General features: G+C 40.1%; 1 protein-coding gene across 3 annotated transcripts in view; it reads right to left on the bottom strand.

The window, feature by feature from the left end:
• Nek7 (NIMA related kinase 7) overlaps positions 1-24,599 on the bottom strand; it is a 130,746-nt gene that overhangs the window by 36,794 nt on the left and 69,353 nt on the right. For all 3 annotated transcript variants that reach the window (XM_057770473.1, XM_057770475.1, XM_057770474.1), the window contains exons 3-5: positions 20,825-20,965; positions 8,005-8,067; positions 6,391-6,501 (exon numbers count right to left, since the gene is read on the bottom strand). In XM_057770473.1, coding sequence (XP_057626456.1) covers positions 6,391-6,501; positions 8,005-8,067; positions 20,825-20,965 — 315 coding nt within the window. The remainder of the gene's footprint in view (positions 1-6,390; positions 6,502-8,004; positions 8,068-20,824; positions 20,966-24,599) is intronic.

Raw genomic sequence — 24,599 nt, 5'->3', positions numbered from 1 at the left:
ATAAACCAAAGTCTTGTTCAGGTATTTAATTCGTTTCATTCCTTTACATTTGAGTCTGAATGGACATACTTCCTGACATTTCAACAGTGAAAGAAGCATGCATGGCTCATCACACGATGGCCTGATTACATGAGTTCCATCCATCCAAAACAGAGAAAATATATACCAACGGCATGACTTAACTGAACTCAAATCTTTCCTAAGACCATTTTATTTTAGAGTTGTGATTACAGCTAATGAATAAATCTATGATGAAAAAAAATCCCAGACTTCCTTTTATCCTCAAACTCAACTGGGAAGTATTTCATCTGACCACAGCCTCAGGTAATTCCTTTGTCACTAATTAGAGAAAGACTGAATATTTCAACTATAAATTGCTTAATTATATTTGTCAGTCTGCTCTAAACCAATTAATTATTTACTTGTGAGAATCTTTGATGCAATGCTATCCAGAGGTTCATCTCTCTGGAATAAAGACCAGGAGCTATACATCCGTTTTTAACCCAATTAGGCTGAAGACTTGAGAGAAAGTGAAACACAGTGGTACTGCATGGTGATTTTACGACACTCCAAACACAATGCAAGTCTTCATTGCTGCCTTTGTGAAGTGTTAAGGTTAAGCCACTATCATGTTCTTGCACGAAAAAAGATCCTGAGCCATTATCCTTTCATAATGCCTATAAAACTGGGAGTTTAGAAAACAACTATGGAATTTTAGGAGCCTCCACCCATGCCCCTTTGTGCAACTGCTGCAGCAGAAGCCTCTTCTGTCATGCCAGCAGGTCACTCACTAATGGAGCAAGTCTGGAAGAGACCAAGGTATAAAGCAGGAGGAAACTGCCACCCATGTCGCATACTGGCCCTGGAAACAGGAAAGTGTAGCCAAGCTAATAGAACCAATTGCTATACAGGATGTGGAACTCCAGGCACCTCCCTAACAGCAGACAGCCTAGTGAAGAAAGAGGACACAGTCTGGTCAAGGAAACATTAAGTCACGAACAAATGAAAATATCAATAAAATGATGCATGCAATACACTATGGAATTGCATTACTAAATGCTGGGGAAAACTGGTCTCCAGAGAAAAAAATGCATATCTCTAAATACATTTAATAAACGCATCTTTGAGGTCAAAGGGAAAGGCTTGAGGAACTGGTATCTGTAAAGGGCTCAAGGATATAGAGATAGAAAGTTGACCAGGAATGAAGAGGGGGTGCCCTTTGCACATGGAACTGCATACATGACACAAGAGGATGAAACATGAAGACAACAGTCGAGAAACTGACTTCCGCAGAGACTATGGGAAAAGCAGGAGCTGGATTCTGCAGGAGATGTTTAAGTGACCACCCTGGGCCAGGCACTCTTCCAGGGACATGGAAGGTGGACACACAGATTGAGAGTCTTTCCTTGGAACACAGGCTGCCACACAATCCAGTGTTCACCATCATGGAGAAATCCTCGAAGGATCTGACTGCAAGCAGGGGGCTTTCTTATTTTTCCATGATACCCAAAAACTGTTGAAAAAATATAGACTGGTAGAATGGATCCTGGTGAGTGAATTGAAGGGCTGTAACTCTGAAGAGAGATGGATAATTTCAAACTCCAGAAAGAAAAAGGGCAAGGAAACTAAACAAAGGAGAAATCTGCAAAATGTATAGAATTTAAAAATTGATCAGAACTTTGCAAGAAATTGAAATAGATGAGAGAGAGAGAGAGAGAGCGCTCAAAGTGTCAGAGAAGAGCTCTGATCTCTAGCGCGCGCACAAATTTCTTGAATGAGTGAATTAATAAAGAACATGTGCACATGTCTGTATGTGTATATATATGTAGTCACCTAAAAGAACAACGAAACAAAGATATTTAAAAGATAATAGATAAAACCAAGGAGATACAGGTTGCAGCTAAAGAACCAGGAAAGATAAGGCTTGAACTGAGAAAGGTGGAGGGATGAACGACAATCCCTCCTGCATAACAGTATGTCCACAGAAGAGCACAGGAAAGCACGATGCCACACACAAGTCACCATGGCAGACCCATGGGAAAGTAAAGGTGCAACCCTCTCGCACAGACAGCTAGTCACTCTGAAATGAGAGGGTAGACTGGATAATTGAAGGGGTGGGTTAGGTAGAGTACCATTCAGAGGCCTAAAGGGAATAAAAAAATTGAGTACTTATTGAATCAAAAATTCAGATTGCCCAGACAATGTGTGTTCATTTATTTGTAAAGGTCTAAAAATAAGTAAACAGATAACATACACATATGTATTGTGTGTGTGTGTGTGTGTGTGTGAGAGAGAGAGAGAGAGAGAGAGTTGGCCCTCATAATAACATCAAGACACGGGTATTATAAAGTAATTTAGCCGGGCGATGGTGGCGCACGCCTTTAATTCCAGCACTCGGGAGGCAGAGGCAGGCGGATCTCTGTGAGTTCGAGACCAGCCTGGTCTACAGAGCTAGTTCCAGGACAGGCTCCAAAGCCACAGAGAAACCCTGTCTCGAAAAACCAAAAAAAAAAAAAAAAAAAAAAAAAAAAAAAAAAAAAGTAATTTATAGATATGGCAGCTGTGACTCAATCACTTAAGAGAAAGTAAATCAAGGTCATCTAGCACCCATTGCCTTTTACTGCTATCAAAAGTTTCCATTCTCCTCCCAAATGTCCTGATGAAACCCCTATCTTCTTTATACACATTACTGCAGCAGAAGTTACTAATTTTCTATTGTCTTCCATGGTTGATGTAGAATTTCCTTTTGTATGCTGTGAACACCAGTGGTTAATAAGAAAACTGTTTTGAGCCTATAGCAGGGCAGAACACAGGTAGTTGGGAAAAACTAAACTGAATGCTGGGAGAAAGAAGGCAGAGTCAAGGAGAAGTCATGTAGCCCCACCAGAGATAGATGCTGGAACTTTACCCGGTAAGCTACAGCCTTGTGGCAATACACAGATTAGTGGAGATGGGTTAAATTAAGATGTAAGAGTTAGCCTATTAGAAGTTAGAGCTAATGGTCCAAGCAGTAATTTAATTAATACTGAATCTGTGTCCAGATAGAGAACGAAGTGGGGGAGATTTTGTGCACATAAAGTTGGTGGTTACCTCTGGAAAATGTTAACTAGAGAAAACAAATTCAAGACAAGCAGGCCTTTTGTATTTAAGACAGTGGATAGGCACAAAGCTTAAACCATATAGTGAACAAACGTAAGTGTATGTGTAATCGTTGTAATCCATAATAAAATTCTACTCAGAAGGAACCAGAGGAGGCCTTCGAGTCAGATCATTCAAATCTATTACATTATTCCTCTGAACGCAACACAGAGATTTAGTCACGTCTGAAATAGCATACTGAAAAACACACACACAAACCTGGGATCCAAAGTGATCCACTAGGAAGTGACCTTAGCGATTCAAACTTAATAGTCACAGCTGTTTTGCTGAAGATCTGCAGGTTTGACAATATGACTATCATGTTTTAGATCTGAGATCTAAAGGACCTGAAACCCTCAGAAGGTCTTATACCTAGACTACACAAACACTGCCAGAACCCACCAGAAAGCAAGTATCACCCAAAAGCTTACACGCTAACATGCATAAGAGAGGAGCACAGAAACTGTAGGATTTACCGAAGTACATTAAATTGCCATTCTCACAATTTATGAGGAATTGAGTGATACCGCTAAAAAATTCCCCCTGTAAAAAGTCCACTATGTCATACACATCGGCAAACTTTAGCCAGAAGCCTCAAGAGCACAGCACGGATGGCCCCATCTGTCTATAGGAGCACGACTCATTCCCCATAGACTTGTGGTGTTCTGGATCTTCCTTAGAGAGAAAACTTACTCTCTCCCACAGCACCCCCAGCTCAGTAATTACAGAAAAATAGAAGAAAAGAAACCTCACACCTAAAAGTTCAAATAGTTTCATGTAAGCTCTAGTCATTTGTAAAGACAGCTTCCTTTTGTAAGTTCAAACCGTTGGAAGGCCAGGTGGTCCACTAGAAGTGGACATAGAAGACAACCTAATTTCCTTTTAAAGCTATCACTATAAAGTTTTATTACTCCTTAACTTGCAAAGAAATACTTTGGCAGTTGGCAGCTTAAGTAAGCTGTGGGAAGTCCCTGAACCAGAACATCAGATAACTGGTTGGAAGTGATTCACTTTAAATGCCGTGCTTAGGCAGCTCCCACAAAGTAATAACATTACTCTTTTTCTCCCCCTTCCTGTGCTGGGAATCGAATGGGCTAGGCAAGTATCACTCATCTACTCCCCAGCCCTTCTTCCTTCATCTCACACAGTGAGTGCTGTAACTAGAAAAACTAGCCAAGAGTCCTCAACTTACAGAATCTGAGTGACACAAGTTACCGTGGTCTATACAGAAGCCCCCCCTCAAGAGAAGGGTTCTTAACTATTGAACACCTTGATCAGAAAATCTAGAAATGAGATGTAAGTCGTGACACCATTCTTTTGAGTGGATGGTCAAGTACTTGCATCTGATAATCAAAGGAATCCGGCCACACAGGAATCTTTAAGGGCTATCAAAGGAAAACATGTGGATTAGTGTACTAAACAGAATTTCCAAAGTCCTAGCTCTGCTATGTGCTAGCAATGGTACTTTCTTATGCTCTTAAAGTGTTGCATTTACTTCCCAGGATCCTGGCGAGGATTAAAGGAGCATGTCTGGCACTCTCCTTTCAATAACCAGCAACAGATAATTAGCGATTTACCAGATTCTGCTAGCCCAAGACTCAGTGCCCAAGCTGACAATACCCAGACCCCTCATGGAAACAGAACTTGAAATCACTGTGGAAACCTGCCAGGAAACCAGAACTTCAAGTCCACCTACAGCCAGGTTACCCTAAAAGCTTCCACCCAGGGTATCCCTAACTTTTAAGCCTCTTTACTGTTACTCCTCTTCAAAATGGAGGCAACAATGGGTGATTCCTTGACTTTAGAAGAAGGGTCTAAATACCTCAACACCTTTGTTTTTCTTCTTTGGTTGGTTTGATTTGTTCCCACCTGTCTAATTTGCCTTCCACAATAATAGAGGCCTAGCTGGCACTGCCATTTAAATATAGGCTAGATGTGCAGCCTGTCTTGTTGTAGGAGGAGGCCAACAGTCAGCTAAAACCAACCGTGACAGTCTGGGGGAAAAAACCCTCAGGGCCAGTCAAGTATGCTCATAGGTAACTTCCCCTTGAGCCAATTGGGAGCCGGTCTCAGTGCCCGAGATGGAGGACACCATGACATCAGATGGCCGGAGCCAATAAAGGAGAGACAACACAGGTTCCAGATGACACCCATCCCTGGGTCCTGGGAAGGGGCATATAAGTTTACCTAAAGTCCCCAATAAATGAGCCTGCTCTGCCACTTGCCTGACTCCCAGAGTCTGTGCCGTTGACTCTGCACCATCTTTCCCCTACCCGCCAGGGTACAGTAGCGGGAGGCAAGCAACATCTTAGAGAGAAATATGTCCATGAGACTATATCAGGGGACTGAAGCTGAATGTGAAACACAATTTTAAGATCTGGATGAATATAAAAGGATTTAATCACTGCAATGTCCCTGTGAATTATATTTTAGAGAAAGTGGTGCAGAGAAGTAACATACGCAAGGATAAGCAGTTTCTTAATTTATTCTCATTCAGTGGTTTCTACTACTGCAACTCAACATAAACCCAATTAATACGCTTTTAAGGAAGAAGGCGAAACAGCTTTTCAGTCAAGACATCCAAATTCTTCTCTGAGGAGGCTTTCAGCTCAGTTTTTAAGCTGCTCTTAAATTTCTTTCCTTTATGTGTGTGTCTGTGTGTGTGTGTGTATGCACAAACACATGGATTGTGTGCTTACATGTAGATATGTGAGCAGGGGTGTGTATATATATGTAAAAGTTGGAGGCTAATGTCTTCCTCAACCATTCCCTGTCTTCTATTTTGAACCTAGAGCTCACCAATCCAGCTCTACTGGCAGGCCAGGGAGTTCCAGGGACCCCTCTGTCTCCGCTGCCGAGAGCTCCGATAACAGGCACCTACTCCTGCACCTGGCTTTTTACGAGAGTTCTGGAGATATGCTCTCAGCTGCTCATCCTTGTGTGGCACGCACTTTAATAATCAAGCTATTTCTCCAACGTGGGATTTCTTTCTTCCCCATTTCCCTTAGGTCCGAAGACAAAGGCTAGTCTGCTCCTGAGTAACAAGTTGAAACACTCCAACTTCAGAAAACAAGTCGCTATTTCTAAGTGACTCAGGTGCATTTAGAAATATAAGGTAATTAAGGTAAAGTTTGCTAAGTCAACTTCATCACCACTTCCATCCTGCCCGCCCGCCATATGCCAACTGTTACAGCGAGGTCTTGAAAGTAGCTACCTCGGTATACAGTCCACAGAACAAACGACCAAACTTACCTTTATCATTCTGGAGAGGTCACCGGCATCTGCTAATTCCAAAACTATGTTCAGCTCATTATCTTCGATGAATGATGCATAATATTTAATTACATTTGGATGATTGAGTTGCTAAGGAAAAACAGAAATCAAAAAGTTTTATTTTAAATTGTAGTATAGTTTTTAATAATTTTAATTTAGCTACGGCAACTCATTTTCAAATTGCAAATATCTTGACAGCATATTTTTATGATAGTCGATTTTAAAACACATAATTATTCAAAGTAAAACTAGATATGAATAAACTTATTTTAATATTTTATTAGATATAATAAATGATGTGCTCAAGACTTTTTAAGTACTGCGATGACTAGCAGGCATATAAATAAATGCAGTAAGTGAATGCTAGAATTGAATCATTAATTGCTCAAAATTATATCCTTCAAAATGAGAACTGTCATACAAGAACATTCGGCTGTAAAAGTGTCTCTTTATACTCCTTCTTTCAAAATTAGAGCTGTTCCTAGACAGCTCAACTGCTAATACCACAATTAACACTGACTATAGAGTAACTAAATACTGTTTCTACATCAAGAGATAAAAACACGTGGAACCTGTCTATGTGAGTCGACTGAGATCATCCCTAAGGATACGATCTCACCTTGTAGAAATATACACAGTAACCACATTAACAACTTTTCTGTTTAAACTTTAAACAAGTTTAACACAAGACATAATTTCTCAAAAAAATTCTCAAAAATTTTTTATATTCGTTTTTATTCTGTGCTGTTCATAGTGATACTATTTCTATTTTTAAAAATGTGTGTGTGTGTGTGTGTGTGTGTGTGTGTGTGTGCATAAACCAGTCACTTCAAATGTGAAGAGTGGAAAAGCAGTTTTGAAATACTTTGGTCAAAGCTGACATGTTAAGAAAAAGTGCAGATGTACAAAACCCCACGCTTTTCCTTTTCTTTAAAGAGAAGCTCTTGTTTCCTAGCCCAGGCTGGCCTGGAGCTCAGGTTCTGCCTATCTTGACTTCCCAGGTGCTGGGATCACAAGTATGGGCCATTGTACCTGACTGAAAACAAACAAAAAATACAGCAAAGGCCATTCTGTAAAAGAATGACTGTCCCAGGTACTGGAACCTCGTCACACTCTCGGGTGGACAGAGAACCGAATGTTGATTCCTGGCACACTCTCTCTGTTCACTTTGCCTAAGTCCACAGAAGTGAGGGTTTTCAAAGTTTATAAATGTGAAGCGTCTGGGTTCATCCAGGCTCATGCATGTGCATGAGACACCGTGACGTGACACCACTATGCACTTATATTACTTAACCAGTAGGATAGGCTTACACAGAATGTTCTACAAAAACAGTTCTCCAGTGTTTATGACTATAGACCTGCTCTGCTTTGAAAAAGTGGACTATACCTAATATTTTGATTTAATTATTTTATCATAAATCAAAATTATATCCTCCAAAACATATATACTCTTAATTTGTGCAGTGTTATTTAAAACCAGTGTGTCATCAAGCAAGCCTTAAAGATTGTTCTACTGTGAAATATGATATTTTGATAAGTCATTTTATCAACACGTTCAGAATTTTAATAAACAGACAATAGGTCATTATTTACCTTAAGGAGATCTATTTCTTTGATACAATCAGCACGTGCTTTGGCATCCATTAAATCAAATATCTAAAAATGAAGTTTAGAATCATTTAATAAAATAGTGGCCTATACTTTAGCCTAACATATAAATTCATAATAACACATACTCTGTGTGTGTATATATGCATATACACATACATACATACATATGTATGTATACACATAGAGATGAAACTTTTATTTGCAGTTATTTACTATGAAGGTCCATAAGAACTTTATCTTATGTTAATGCAAAACAACAACAAAAACCTTAGATGCCTTTCCTCCAAACGCAAACAGCTGGTTATAAACTCACAGAGATCCACCTGCCTCTTTCTCCCAAGTGCTTGGATTAAAGACATGTGCCACCATCACCCAGATGCAAATCTTTTTAACTTGGCGAAGAATACTGACACCTCCCAGTAGGTGTTGCCCTTTTTACTACAACCTTACCCAGGAAAAGCTGGCTGCAGGTCAGAGACAAGGAGGGAGGCATGGAGCTTGCAGTGATATGGTTACAGTCACACAGGGAGTAACACTGAGTCTGGAAGCCTGGGACTTTCTCTAGCTCCACAGCCGGTGACTTCTCACGCTGGCCTGGCCTGGTCTAAAGTCTAACACTCAGAGATGATTACCAAGTAATTATCTATGAATAATGTGTGTGCAAAGTGCAATGTTGGAAACCTAAAGGAACCCACATGTGGGGAAGGGATAATATTAAAAGTAGAAAAAATTAGAAGCTCTACGAGCCAAAATGAAAGACATCTGACTCATAGACATGACTTCCTGATAAGGGCACATAATTACAGTTTATATTAAGAGGCAACTTTTAATAGATATCCTCCTGAATATTTAAAGCTGCACAGGGCTCTAATTTTCTCATATTTAAATAAAACCAATATAATAGAACAGTGGTCACTAAGGTTAAGAAGGGGGTGGAGTTGGATAATGGGTAACAAGGTACAGTTATATAACAAATGGAGGTTCTGCATGTTCTAGAGTGCACACCGCAGGATGAAGACTATAAATATTAACTCACTACATATTTTCTTTTAAGGAGAACTAGAAGAGGGGTGCTTGTAGCTCCCCAAGGGGGAGAAGTGACAGGAATTATGCTGCTCTGATCACCACATATTGCACACATGTAGTAAATTATTAGTGTATGCCATAAAGATTTACAATTATGCCTCAATTAAAAACAGTAAAAAAAATCAAATGAGGATATTAATTTAAAAATTTAAGATAAGCATAACATCTATAAACCTCTAGACTAAAGAACTGAAGCTCAGCCCGTTCCATTTACTGTAGCTAGTCATGAAAAACAGGAGCTCAGAGTAGCAGAAGAGAGGAGAGAGAGCTCAGTAGAGGGCAGAAGGGTTGCCAGTTGTCAAGTCATTCTCTAGATGAGGTTTCGGTAGAGAGACGAAATAGGTTGGATATAAATGGACACCAAAATCAGGAATGAAAACAAAACAACTAATATTAAACCATATCCTGTGTCGCCCTTATTGAAGAGAAGAGGAACATTATGCACTAAGTTAAGTTCCAAGTAATCCTCAACTAAAGTTTTTAGCCAGTCTGAGATACAAAAGACATTGTCTATAGAAATTATACACACAAACACACACACACATACACATGCACACACGCACGCACACACAAATGAGCACCAATAGAAATCATAAATTCTCGCCTAATCATAAAGACTGATGCCATCCTCAGAACCACTGGCCTTAGGCCCTGAGATAATTGAACCTACTTAGAAAAGTTGGCACGTGGGCTAATCATGGGATGCCTATGGCAAAACTGCCCAAGAAGAAGAGAATTGAGAAAGGTGGTCTCAGTGATTAAAAAAACCTAAATCCACAAACCCAGCGATTCATGGAAACAATCTCAATGACCAACGCCTCTTAGATGGGAGATGAAAAACAAGAGCCATGAATGCGAAGCACAATGCCTTTAGAAAGTCATACACACACATGCACACACATACTCGTGCATGCTGTACGGAAGGCATGTTTACTCCACTCATATTATATTTCAGCCAATTTGGAATTGTGAGCTGGGTTTTATTTTTGACTGACTATATCAGTATCAAAGGTTGCTCTTTAAATCCTGGGGGGAAATCCTCTTTGCTGGCACACTTAATGTGACAACACATTCTGAACCAAATATTTTACAAATGCATTTAACTGGAAATGCATATCTTATCTTTCTTTAGTCTACATGTCAAGACAAAAGGAAAGGCTGAGTCTCTGGAATAAGGCATTCCCACCACAGACTCAAAGCCGCCTGGTGACTTAATGAGCAAGGAAAGACAAGAAAAAAAGATATTGAGTTTTGTAAAACAAAAACGACTTTTTACATAACACACGTGTACAAGGAAGGCTTCAAGGAGGTATGATTTTCAAACCAAATTTTCTTTGGGCTTCAAAATTTATTTTATTGTTGGTTAGAACCAGTTATTAGTTGTTGTTAAGTAAGTAATGGCTAATAAATTCTTGATATTCTCTGAATCATTTTTAAAAGAATTTTTCTGTCATCTTTGAATTTTACTCAAATTACTCATAACTTACAAAGCTCAAAAGTTAACATCAGTTTATCTTCAAAAAGAATCATTCATGTAACTTAAAAGAAATGTCTCTTTAAAAAGAATGCATTAAACTATTATGAAATGACACATGAAATATAGCAAACACAAACATACACACACTGAGTGTAAAATATTCATAAGTGCACCCATATACAAAGAGTGTAAATATCCTACTTTAAACTTCCCACATGGAAATCATCTCCTGGCCACAGTACTTTAAATGACTCGAATAAACGAACTGAGCAGCTTGTTCCTACACTGAATGGCCTTGTTTTCCATGGGACAGAGCCTCATTCCTCCTTCAGCCCTCACACTTAAATATGCCTCAGTTGTTCCCCATATTTTGCCCCTCTTAACCCCAACGTCAGAAGGCTTCCATCCCTCTATTCAAGCTACCACGTGGGCGGCCAGAACCCTAAGCCTTTACTGGGTAGGAGACAAAAAAGAACCTTAATCGGCCCTGTCTACAAAAGCTTGCTACCAAGTGTAGCCGCGGTGGGTGGAAGGTACTGGGCACAGTGAAGCTGGGACATGCTCTCCTCCAATACTGGAAGCCACACTCTCTCTCAGCCCGCTTCTCTTACCACACACTCAGACCACAGGTTAGTGGGCAGAGTTCTATGTCCTTCTCCTGGATTCCACAAGGACCTGCCATTTGATGGGCTGGACCTAGACACCTGTTTGTGTTCAATTATTCCATAACTATTGAACTGTTCCCAGGGGCATGCCCTATAACTCAGCAAACTTGTCAGTACAGAGTAGTCTAACTTCCAGTACTAATGTGAGCTCTTTTTGGATTGCTTTCGTGCTTGCTTGCTTGTATTCTTTAGGGATTTGTTGATGTTTGTTTCCAGGATAAGGTTTCTCTCTGTGACCCTGGCTGTCCTAGAACTCACTCCATAGACCAGGCTGGCCTCAAACTCCAAGATTCACCTGCCTCTGCCTCCCAAGTGCTGCTTTTAAAGGTATGCACCACCACCACCACCTGGCTCTGGTTTCTTTTAAATTACAAATCTGAAGAAAATATTTCAAAATTCATGTTTTATTAATATTTTATTTGTAACATGAAGGGGGCCTGCTGCTTGTTTGTTAGGGTTTTCTGTCCCGCCTGGTACCCCCAGCTGTTTAGCCCCAAAGAAAATCACACATAGGTCTCCATAAATTATAAACTGATTGGCCCATTAGCTCTAGCATCTCATTGGCTAACTCTCATATCTTGATTAACCCATTTTTCTGATCTATGTTAGCCATGTGGCTCAGTACCTTTTTTCAGTGGGCAGATCACATCCTGCTGCTTTGGTGGTCTGGGCAGGAGTGTGAAGAATCAACTTCCTCCTTCCCAGAATTCTCCTATTCTCATTACATCATTTCTACTTCCTGTCTAGTTTTTCCACCTATACTTCCTGCCTGGCCAATCAGCGTTTATCTATAACATGATTGACAGAATATAGACAATTCTCCCGCACCACTTCCCCCTCTTTAAAAAAAAAAAAAGGCTGGGCAGTGGTGGCACATGCCTTTAATCCCAGCACTCAGGAGGCAGAGACAGGTGAATCTCTGTGAGTTCGAGGCCAGCCTGGTCTACAACAGCTAGTTCCAGGACAGGAACCAAAAAAAAAAAAAAAAAAGAAAAAGAAAAAAAAAGCTACGGAGAAACCCTGTCTTGAAAAATCAAAAAAAAAAAAAAAAAAAAAAAAAAAACAAACAAACAAAAAAAAAACAAAGGAAAATATCCAAATATCCATAGTCCATTTTTTGGGAATGTGGACGTAGTATTTCAGACTACTTCCAGCTGGTTGGGAGCTCTGATAATCTTATGGGGACCTAAAGAAAATTTAGAGTTATGATATCCTGACTGAAGTATCCTATGAGTCTTGATCATCTCAGGCAGCAGTCTTGAACCTGTTCTAGATGAAGAACTCAGACATCTGGGTCATCTATTCCTGCTGGAAACTTCTCAGGTGGTCTTCCTTGATCAAACTAGATTTTTTCTTAATTCTGAATAAATCCACAGCCTCTCATTTTCTGTGGAAACAAAAGCAAAATCTCTTCTCCAAAGTAACATACATTTGACTTCAACTGTGAAGTCAAGGTATTTTCAAAATACCTATCTTGGATTAATCCTGCAGCATTTATAAGCAAATATCTTTCAGCAGCTATTGTTCCTTCCTCAGCATTTAAACAATTTAAAGAGAGCATAATAGCATACAGTATCAAGATTCTCTGTGTATTCCATCTTTACGTGGCTTTATTTTAACCTCTATTTCTTTTATTTTTACTTTTAACTTTTGGATTTTTGAGACAGATTCTCTGTATATCTTTGTCCTGGAATTCCCTCTGTAAACCAGGCTATCTTTGAACTCACAGAGATCCATCTGTCTCTGCCTCCCAGGCTTGCTTTCTTTCTTTCTTTCTTTCTTTCTTTCTTTCTTTCTTTCTTTCTTTCTTTCTTTCTTTCTTTTTCTTTCACTCTGAGACCTTTAACCTTTAGCCTGTATATATTTTTAACACACTGTAAACCATTTAGAGGTTTTCTTACTCTTTGAATCTCTCTTTACTGTGTATGTCTCTTTTTCTGACCACACGAGTCTTTAATTTGCTAAGGAATATGGAGAAGTTTTTTGCTACAACTCTATGGTGTTTTAAGGTCCTTGCCAGGAAGCAAGCTGCAACAGTGTATCAATTGGGACCACCTGTTTGAAAGAGTCAAGAGTTTTCCCTGGCAGGAAGGCTCAGAAAGCCTGCATTTTAAAACAGCTCAGTTTTTTTCCTGCTAAGGCTGAAAACTAAAATGCTTTACTCTAACCTTTTCCAGGCTTTCTCAGGCTTTATGTGGATGCAGTTATCCATGGGGGGGGGGGGGGGGGCTGCTGCTTGTTTTGTTGGGGTTTCTGTCCTGCCCGGTACCCCACAACTGTTTATCCCCAAAGAAAATCATACATAGGTCTTCATAAATTATAAACTGATTGGCCCATTAGCTCTAGCCTCTCACTGGCTAACTCTCATATCTTGATTAACCCATTTTTCTGATCTATGTCAGCCATGTGGCTCAGTACCTTTTTTCAGTGGGCAGATCACATGCTGCTGCTTCGGTGGTCTGGGCAGGAGTGTGAAGAATCAACTTCCTCCTTCCCAGAATTCTCCTATTCTCATTAAATCATTTCTACTTCCTGTCTGGTTGTCCCACCTATACTTCCTGCCTGGCCAATCAGCATTTATCTATAACATGATTGACAGAATACAGACAATTCTTTCAAACTCCAAGATTCACCTGCCTCTGCCTCCCAAGTGCTGCTTTTAAAGGTATGCACCACCACCACCTGGCTCTGGTTTCTTTTAAATTACAAATCTGAAGAAAATATTTCAAAATTCATGTTTTATTAATAATTTATGAAATATAGAAGGACAGCAAGCTTTATGGACTGTAAAGGCTACTCTTTAGGAAGCCACCATACAGAGGTACACAACCATGCAGGGGTACGCGACAGTGTAGGGTACATGACAGTGTAGTGTACTTGACAGTGTAGTGTATGTGACTGCGTAGGGGTACATGACCATGTAGGGAATGCAACCATGTAGAGCTATGCAACTGGAAGCTGCTGTGAGAACACAGTGGAGGAGAAACCATAAAACCTCATTTTTTAACTGAGAATTGCTCCCAACTGGAGTAGGGAAAGGAAAACCTTTGGAAGGAAATAAAGGGAGGAGAGGCAAGAAAGCCCTAGGGTAGGACCAGGGGAGTATGTGGAAGCCTCAGGGAACTGGAGCAACCGTTTCTCTAAAGATAACAGGAATAAAGCAAACTGGGAATGTCTGAAGGGAAAAGAGACTCATGAGGAAGAAATGCAGCCGCTTGCAGGGGGGAGAAAGAAGAAAAAAAAAACAGATATATCCAATGTACCTGAAGAGTTAGGGAAGGTCAGACAGTTAGCAATGATTGTAAAGCACGCCGGAGAGTGGAAATGAGCTGTTTGGCGAGACCGCATAGGGGCTGTGGCTAAATGGGGAACCTAACCCTTCGATGTGAGGGGCTTCTGATACAGGGGTTAGAATATATTTATTAGAAATGTAAAGAATATACTGCCAAAGGAAATCAGCAAATTCTCTAGACATATCCTGAGCCCCCTATGCTGAGAGACTTGGAAAAATGACTGAACAAACAAAGACTTGAACACTGAAGACACATGAGGACCGAGGATTAGAAAGAGAAAGAGGGACTGTGAAGCGATAGCAGATATCCTAGAATTTATTAAAAATAACCAAGCAGGATCCAATCAAGTGATGAATGCCAAATAAGAAGTCCGAATAATAGTGACTGGTCTTGAAGGTCAGATGAGGCAAACAACTAAGAACGGTTTGAAAAAGGAACTGGAAGAGATGAGAAGAGATAGAAGAGTTAGAAGAGGATTTTGAGACTTGGAGACAGAACAGACATCAGGAGCCTAGCTTCAGAAAGATCAAGAACACGCCAAACATGCCAAAGAGTAGGTAAAAAGGGGAGGGAGGGAGGGAGGTTGAGAGAGAGAGAGAGAGAGAGAGAGAGAGAGAGAGACTAAGAGTACACTTAAAAACAAAATGAAAGTACTAACAGACAAAGGAGAAGGGCACTATCTTCCACACAGGGGAGGGCGAGATTACTGCAACAGAACAGGGTGTGAGGTGGCCATGAAAAGAGCCACACTGCAAATGACTACGCTGCACCTCAGGAAGGGAAGGCCTTAGGTGAGAATGGGCTGTGAGGAGGTAGGAATGCTAACTGGGCTGGACTCACTGAAACAACAGGGTCAGAACAAAGGACCAGTGTATTGCCCTTCAAAACTACCTCCTATCTGGAAACCGCAGCTCAATGAATTTGCTGTACTCTAATTAATATTTGCAAAATGTTTAAAATTTCATGCTTTCATCGCATTCATTTTGTAAGTAATAATTATTTAATACCTGAATACTTCTCAAGTAGCAGAGATTATGTTATGTAGCAAAAATGATGAATCCACTTTTTGCATACTTGTCTGTTTAATCTTTAAAAATAGTCTAGCCTTTATTCCTCACCCCATGCAAACCCCTTCAATGGTTCCCTTGCTCTTATAGCAACACATAAAAGAACTTCTCTCCACAGTCTATGAAAGCAGCTTCTAATGTCTAAGCTACTTTCTAGCTCTGGAACACAATACAGTGAGCAGCCCTTGGTCAATTCTAAAACTCTCCTGTTCTCTGCAGCCTGGGCCTGTTCTGTTCAGGGAACTTCCTTCCTCCCGCCGTCTGGATGACAGACAACTGTCCTCCACCTTAGTTCAGGTTTCCCATCAGGGAAGATTCTGCCCTGCCACACACAATCCAGAAAGCTGCGCCCTCCACCATGTTTGACTCTAGTATAGCATGCCCATTTGCTTAGTCTGTACTTACTTGATTTATTATCTGTCCCTCACAATGAATTCATTTACCAAGTCCCTAGCACGCAATATTATATGTCATATAGGAGAGCTTCAACAAATATTAATAAATGTCATAAAAACCTTCAACAGTACAAATAAAAAGTGACTTTTGCTGCATTTATTTCCTGGGACTAAACATCAGAAAATCTCATAGTTTCACATAGAATACATTTTAACACTAGTCATTTGTTTATAGTAAATGTGGTCCTTCGCTATCGGCTCCCAGCACTGTGAACCAGTCAGGAAGACTACACAGGTACTACTTGTTCTGCCTATAAAGATTTCAAATAAGACTGTAAGCACTAGAAAGCCTCAGCTTTTAAACCTGTATTATTAATTGTGGTGTGTGTGTGTACCTGTGTGTTGTGTATACGAATGTAGGTGTACCTATCATGGTGCACAAGAAGAGGTCAAAGGACAACTCTTGAGAGTTGACTCTCGTTCCATCCATGGGATCTGGGTGCTGAAATCAGCTCACCAGGCTTGAATGGCCAACACCATTACCCACTGGCCATCTTACTGGCCCAATAAGCTTTAACTTTTCAGACTACTTTACTAATTGAGACTAATTTGCTAATTTACTTTAAAGCTAATTTGCCTTTCCAAGAGACTCTCACCTCCACTGCCTCAACTGTTCTCCACTCAAGAAAATGCTGTGCCCTTTACACTTATTCCTCATTTCTCCGTATTTCATTAACTGCAGGTTTGCAAGAAGTCTACAGAATGAAACAATGAAATTTCATAAAAACTACAAGGCAAGTTCAGTGGTCACAGCCAACTCTGCAGCACAGACTAGAAACACTGTGAAGACATCGACATCAGCTGGTACATTGCAGAGGAAGTCATCACTGTCCACAAAATTCTAAGGTGCACAGAAGTGCATGCTTACACACAAAATTACATACATACATCTGGAATATAACTACATATATAGAGATCCAGAACTTAAAATTAGTGTAAGCAAAATGGCAAATTGTATTTGACAATTTTTAAAGTTATATTAATAAATGTAATAAATGCTTTAACATAACTAAAACTGAGTAAAGTAAACTACTAAACACCTAAGAATGCATTTTCAGAAGTTTCATAAGATCACAAAGAAGAATTTGAACAAAATGTTCAAAATGGAATTTTTATAAGGACACATGAAGTATGTTTTTAAAATACTGTCATGTGTACATAAAACCTAGGAAGCAAAGAGAATTAGACTTTAGTGAACTATGGATCAAATTACTTGGCTGTATTGAAAACTTACAGTTATAATAGCCAAAGAACTTGAGGTACAGTAACCCCAAATTCCTACTTCTCCCCTGGTAAGGTCAGTGTCTTCACTCCAGTCATACTGCTCTAGCCAAGGAGCTAACAATAGCGGACAGTGACTATGGCTACCGGACCCAAGAACTTTCTTCAACAACCTTACCATATGAAATGCAAAAGCTTGAGAGTCACCTGACCCATACATAGATTACGAAAGTACCCTCCCCCCATCTGTGCACCCCTCAAGCCATATGCCAGGATTTTAGAAATGCCTTTGTTCTATCACCCGCTACCATGAGAATCTCATTAAGTTCCAGCACAAATATTTTGGTCTCAAAGTCTTACTCACTGGCCAATGACACTAAATAAAGGATGCAGGTGGAATTAACTGCAACATCAGCAGGAAGGGAAGCTGTGCACAAGAAAACTAGGAATGGGGAAATTAGCACGTAGAGGTTCGGAATGGTTACATCAGGTAATATACCATCTTAACTCTCTGCAAATGATGGACGTGGGTTTTTTAAAGATATTGCTTTAGGCTTTCAGATTTCATTATAATTTCAAAGGAGCAACAAGCTCGGTAGAGACACTCCTTCCACTTACAGACACAGGCAAAGCTGCAGGGATGTAGCTAGAACTTACTTGGCACATTGGTTCTTAAAGGCCCTACGGAAGTGAAGTGCATGATACGGGACAGAGTCCTTAAGGGCTCTCACTGTTGAGCTCAGAGATCAGATGGTGAAGTTATAAATATTGCACTACAGATTTTCAAACAAAATAATTATAGAAGCAATACGTTAGCATCTGCCCAGTGCACAGCCAAAACATTCTGGAAGGATTTTCACAAGGGTTGGGAATAGTAGTTCTGAGACTAATGATGTAGGCTTAAAATTCAGTATTTGGGTCTTCAGGAATTTTCTGAATATTTGCTTGGAAGTATTCACAGCAGAACATCACCTGGTTAGCAATGCTCTTTCCTTGTAAGGAGAGCCGATTACTATTTTTGAAAATGAAAAACAGTGGTGTCCCTTGTTCAGCACAGAAATCAATACCATGTCTGAGATGCAAATGCATTTCTCCTCACAAAGCCTAGAAATGCCGTTCCCTAATCAAATAAGCTAGGTACATCTGTCTCTCCCGTTCAAAGTAATGTTTAAACCGGAGACAGCACAGCATCAACAGTTGAAGAGAAAGGACAAAACCCAAAGCAAACTGAAAACTTCCCACCGCACCTAAAGCATTCGGCAGCAAATGGGGGCAGCCAGAACCAAAGAGGACACTGGAAGCTGAACAGAAATGCAACTCTACAAACTAACACACTCCTTGTCAGTCTTCCAAACTACAAAGGGCGAAACACAGGCAAGGAGACAGAGTCCAGATGCTGCTGAGAGAATCTAAGAAGTACTAATGCTCCTTCCGAGGAGCCAACCTCACTCCCTCCTTCTTCCTGGTTCTACCATCAAGGTTCTGCCACTAAAAACTCATCACAGCAGAGAGCCCTATTTCTTTTCCACACTTACAGTCATTGGAAACCAAGATGGGAGCCAAGAAAGTCCCTGAATTTTATCTGTTGTCCCCCTCCACCACCTTTGGGAAAAGGTGAGGCTTCCTCTCCATGAGGAACTGAGTGAGGAATTTGTAATTTCATTTAGAGACTATTGGAATCTGATGATGGCTCTACCCAAAGATGGATCTGTAGAGAATCCTTTGTCTACTGCTGCTCAAATTCCTCTTCCTAGCTCCAACTCCTCCCACTTATAGCCGGACTTACACTCCCAACAGCTCAAACTGGCATCTCTATTCTGTAAAGTCTTAATTAAATCAGGAGTCCGTGCCACAGGGTTTAATATGCAAGTGTTTTAAGCCAACTCCTGGTCCTGATAGTCAGACTACTAAATTGGAACTTAATAAAGTTTCAATACAAATTAAAGGGTCTTTAGTAGAGGAGTAATATTACCCCAAGGTATGTGTTTCTTAAACACTGACATCTGCATCCTATATTGGTCTCGCTATATAACCCAGGCTGGCCTCAAACTCAAAACCACCCTCTTGCCTCAGTCTTCTGCTGCCAGGAAAAAGTAAACTAGTCCAACTTGGAAAAACAACCCAGAATTAACTTGTGATATACAAGCATGCTCAACAGACTACCTTTTCTACATTTAGGCACAAATTAAAAAGAATTGCTTGTATTTCTAATAAAAGCATATAACAATATCATGCAAGTGTTGCTTGACCAGCCAACACTTTTCAGAGACCTCAGCAGCCACTAAATTTATAATACAGATTCCTTTGAGGAATGGGTAAAAGGCGCAAATAAAAATATTTTAATGTTTACTTCTTAAGCTGAGTATTAGGTATAAGGACACCACCACTAATGCTTATAACCTAAACATATGACATATGGATCTTTCACTCAATATTTTTTTTCTAGTGCTGGTGATCAAACATACTGGCTTATACATGCTAGGTAAGCTCTCTCCCTCTAAGCTATCTGTGCCCACCCCTAATATTTTAGTTTTGAAATATGAATGAAAACCTTGTTTCTGTAATGGCTGCTACAAGCATACTGATCCCGTGACAAATAAAAGAAAGTCAAAGGAAGACATTAGGTTTCAGAGGTTTCTAGAGCAATACAGTCTCAGAGCAAGAGACACAGCAAAATGGGACATGGATGTCAGGAACCAACAACTATTCACCGAGAAGGCAAGTAAACCTGTGTGATGCCATTCAGATTTTTATTCAAAGGCTAAGTGCTTCCCAGGCTGAGGACCCCCACTAGGGCAAATGCAACTTTTGTTCTACATTTAGGGCTCTGGAAAGTGGGCATGCCTACGGATTATCCATGGTCACAGAGACAAGAATACCAGGCTTAGGGACAGGCTTGAAAGGGGAGCCGGAAAAGCCTCAATAAATTCAAAAAGAACAAAACTGGCCCACAAAGCTGACTCTGCAATGACATTGACCCAACACGGAGACTGTAGATCACAGGTGGAGCCTCTCATTTCCTCTACATCACGTCCCCCAGGTAAATCAGAGCCACCTGCCACTCGCTGACGTCATACAATATGGTTTATGAAGCAATTACTTCTTTTTATAGCGAACAGGTACAGATCAGCTGAGACCTTCTACTTCAACGTCTAGTTAGAAGTGACGGTGACAGCTCAGTTCTGCCGCTGAGTTCTGCCATCACTTCCAGTCACTGTGGGTTATGGGGGGAAACAGCTGCCAACATTGTAAAGCCTGGAAATACTGTTAAAAGTAAACATTAATTTCTGTTTATTAGAGGCACATGTAATAAAAGTATAACAAGACAGGTTTAGTATGGGCCTTGTGCAAAGATGGGATGAGAAAGTTAATTTCTACCCTATATTACCTTCAAAATACACTATTAAAATACAATGTTCTTTCTTAGGAAGCTCAAACTATAGCTTCATGACCCAAATCTTTCCAGAAATTGTTTCCTATCTAGTTTTTAGATACCATAAATTCACATGGATTTATACAGTTAAAAAAATCATCTTACCTGTACTTTTTTTAAAGCTACTGGTACTCCATCCAAGAGACAGGATGCTCTATAAACTTCACTAAATTGTCCACGGCCAATTTTTTTTTCTATTCGAAAGTTGGCTAAGGTATTATAGCCCATATCCGGTCGTAATGCCTTCTGCAATTAAAAACAGTACAAAAAAGTTTCAGTTACACAATATACACAAAGACGTGACTTAAAGGTATGGTATATATAACATACTACCTAGAGTAAAGTTGTGAATATCTCACGCCAACAATATTGGAGCTCCTCAGCATACAGCAGGAAACAGAAGCCACAACTTCTGCCCTGGAGGAACTCACACTATAAGGGGTTTGTGGGGTGGGGGAAGGGTAATGAGCTGAAACAGACACAGCATTTAAGAATGGGAAGGCTAGCCAGGTGTAGGGTCACACCCCTTTCATCTTGGCACTTGGAAGGCAGAGGCAGGTGGATCTCTGAGTTCGAGGCCAGCTTGGTCTACAGAGTGAGTTCCAGGACAGCCAGAGCTACATAGAGAGACCCTGCCTCAATAAACAAAACAAACAAAAGAACGAGAAGTCTGTAAACATAATAAATCAAAGGAAACAGATAAGATGAGAAAGATTTTGAAATCTTAGGTAAGAATTTCCTGTAACTTATCTTTAGTCCGCTTCCATAAGCCAGTTTCAAACATTCTTTTTTTGTGTAGTGCTTATTCTCTTTCTGGAAGACTCTTGGAACTGAAACACACACCACTCTCCCCAGCCTTGCCCACCACACACACACACACACACACACACACACACACACACACACACACACGGGGTTCTGCTTCTTACTTAGGATTGTTGGCTGCACTGGTCCACAAAGGTGGAGGGAACAGAAGCAAGCAAGGGTTCGGACGGCAATAGATAGGAATGGAAACAGCCCTCCGGGAGGGAGACAAACTTCAGTGAATCAGCTCAACTTTATTCCAGAGTATAAGAAATATATAGGATTGGGGAGTCTGGGAACAAACTCTGATTTGCATTAAGTGGTAAGCTCCTGTTACAGGGCTTTGTACGTGGCAGTCAGCCTATCAAAAAGAGTAGAACACTTGCCTAATTACCATGTGGGTCATCAGGGGAAGAGCCTTTGCAGGGAACTGTGTCAAGAGTCATTCCTGAGGTAACTAACTCAGGCATCCTGGGCCTAGAGACATCCTTCAGATAAAGCTGGGTAGAAAGCAGGAATCTTTGCTGGGAGGGAGTTTCCATATTGTGGAGCTATGGGGATAAGAAGCTACTGGGCTAAAAGGAGACTGTGACCTCCACTAGCCAGCAATGTCCCCAACACACATACACATAATCCCTCTCCTGGTAGCCATTCAGAGCTTCTTGAGAAGAGGGAAAATAATTTCATTCTTAACTAATATTTTTCTACTACTGCTAATCAGCCAAAACCCAGATGAATCAGAAACATTTTCTGCTTTCCCACAGCTTCCCAAAACACACAGAAGAGGTTCCACACTGGGCCATGAGTGACGCAATCATGGTATTGGGGGAGATACACAGTGGTGAGGCTTAAGAAAAACTCTGCTTACAAATTTCAACTATTATCTTCATTCTTTTGTTGGGTTGTTTAACTCTACCACGGTACTAATATAACTAATTCATGGACCCAGTCAGGCATTTGAGCAAATAGTTACAACAAAACTAAGCATTAGTGGGACACCCAATGCTCTCCGATGCTGACATTTGTCGGGCTTATTACTCATACCCACAGAATGTTCCTGTTCATCATGTTAGTAACTCTAAATATATATAATATAATAAAATGATCTGTTTAGCAATCATATGCCCTCCTAGGGGGGCAGGAGAGCTTCATAATATTTTTGGTGTTTTTATGAGATTCCTGAATTGGTGTTGAGAACACGCTTGCGCCCATCTCACAGCCTTAGTACTTGCTCTAACTATGAGCTAAGGTCTCGTACACACAGCATTCCAGTGGGCCTATCTCGTGCATCCTCTAATGAAATGAACAGTAAAGGCCTCTTAATGCATCCAAAGATGGCATCCATTCGCAAACAAATTATATGCAACTTGAACTCTTGGGCCTTCAAATGAACTTTGGGTGAGGCTGATAATGCCATGTCCCAGACATATCCAAGAGTCTCTTTTGATTTATGAGCAGTACATTAACTCCTAGCCTTCTACACTTTATCTTGCTAATTGCATCTTATTTATTATACTGAGGGTAACTGTAAAATTCTGCTATGGAATTCCATTTCCATGACTTTAACCTATTCTTCCTCAAGATGGGGTAGGGGATAATTTGCTAATTGTACATTGCTTTTACAGAAAACCAAACAATTCTTTTAAAAAAAAATACCATTTTTGAGCTGGTGATATGGCTCACTAAGGGCACTTGCCACAGAGTCTATCTGGGCTTGATGCAAGGGACCCATATAGTGGAAGGAAGGATGTCCTCAAGTTGTCTTCTGACCTCTACACACACTGTGACATGAACAATCACATATACAAAATAAATATAAAATGTAATAAAAAATTTAAATAAATCATTCTTGTTTTAAAATATATAAAATAAACCAAAACATTAAAAATTACAAATTCATTTTATCAAAGACAATAGGGTAATTACTACGATAATTAATAATAATAATAATAATAATAATAAAATAATAGTAGCAATATCTATTCAACAGTAACAGAAGCTCCACTCTGGTGCCTGCTGCTTAACAGTCCCTACTCATTAGGGTTTATACCTCGTCTAATTCAGTTCTTGTGCCAATCCCAACTTTAGTTCTTATTCAATCAAACCTGCGATTCCCAAATATGCAGCTTTTGGTCTGCTGCCACGGGGACCAAGAAAGTCCCTTACAATGAGACACCACACTCCACAACTTGATTCAGTGATTCAAGGTATTTCCAATTTCAAGTTTATTGAAATTGTTTACAGTAAACAGACATACACACAAAGAAAAAGCAAAGCCAGGAAACCGTCAGGCTGCTTGTTTATAAATTTTTTTGTAATATCTGAATTTACAATGTTAATTAAGACAATATGATACATATTTAACAATGGAAATACATAAAAATGTCATTTTCAGATACATCCAATGGTTAGCGATGTTTAAAAAATGTCTAACTTTCAAAATGCCTCATTGAAAGAGGAATTTTTAATATTTTCATTTTTTTCTGCTACAGGTTTTTTAAAAATAATCAAGATGACACTCTTCTAAGCCTTTCACTGTCCTCTTGATACCCTGGATACTTGCTCTATGAGCTAACTTCAAGTAAAGAAGACACTGGAGTAGGGTCTCATAGAGCACCCTGTAATGAACTGAACGTTAAAGACCTATTACTGCATGCACGTGTGTGCACACACGGGACAGTCTGCAGCATCCAAAAAATGCAATTCCCTCTTCCATACACATAGAAACCATTCATCCTCTTGACGAAATCTCATCAATCTCAACAGCAAAATACAGCTTCATTACCAGGAACACCGTCATCTAATCCATATACTTTCAATCTGACTGGGAATCCTATCTTCTGTCGGCACAATAACTTGACAAATATTAGCATGAATTGCTAAGGCAGTGTGACAACCACATGCTGAGAGCAAAGTCTCACTAATGTGTTTTGGCATGCAGGTTTGTAATCACACATTTACATATGCAATGACCTACATTTGCATGTCAGATCACACACTGTCTTGGTTTATTAAGACTGGGCACCTCCCTGTGCTTGGCGGCCAGAGTGGCGAGAGAGGGCCAGAGGGCGGTGTT

Source organism: Chionomys nivalis, chromosome 5 (genome assembly GCF_950005125.1).
Source record: "Chionomys nivalis chromosome 5, mChiNiv1.1, whole genome shotgun sequence".
In the NCBI taxonomy this organism is placed as follows: Eukaryota; Metazoa; Chordata; class Mammalia; order Rodentia; family Cricetidae; genus Chionomys; species Chionomys nivalis.
Note: the sequence above shows the minus strand (reverse complement) of the source record. Positions and strands in the feature narration are given on the sequence as shown.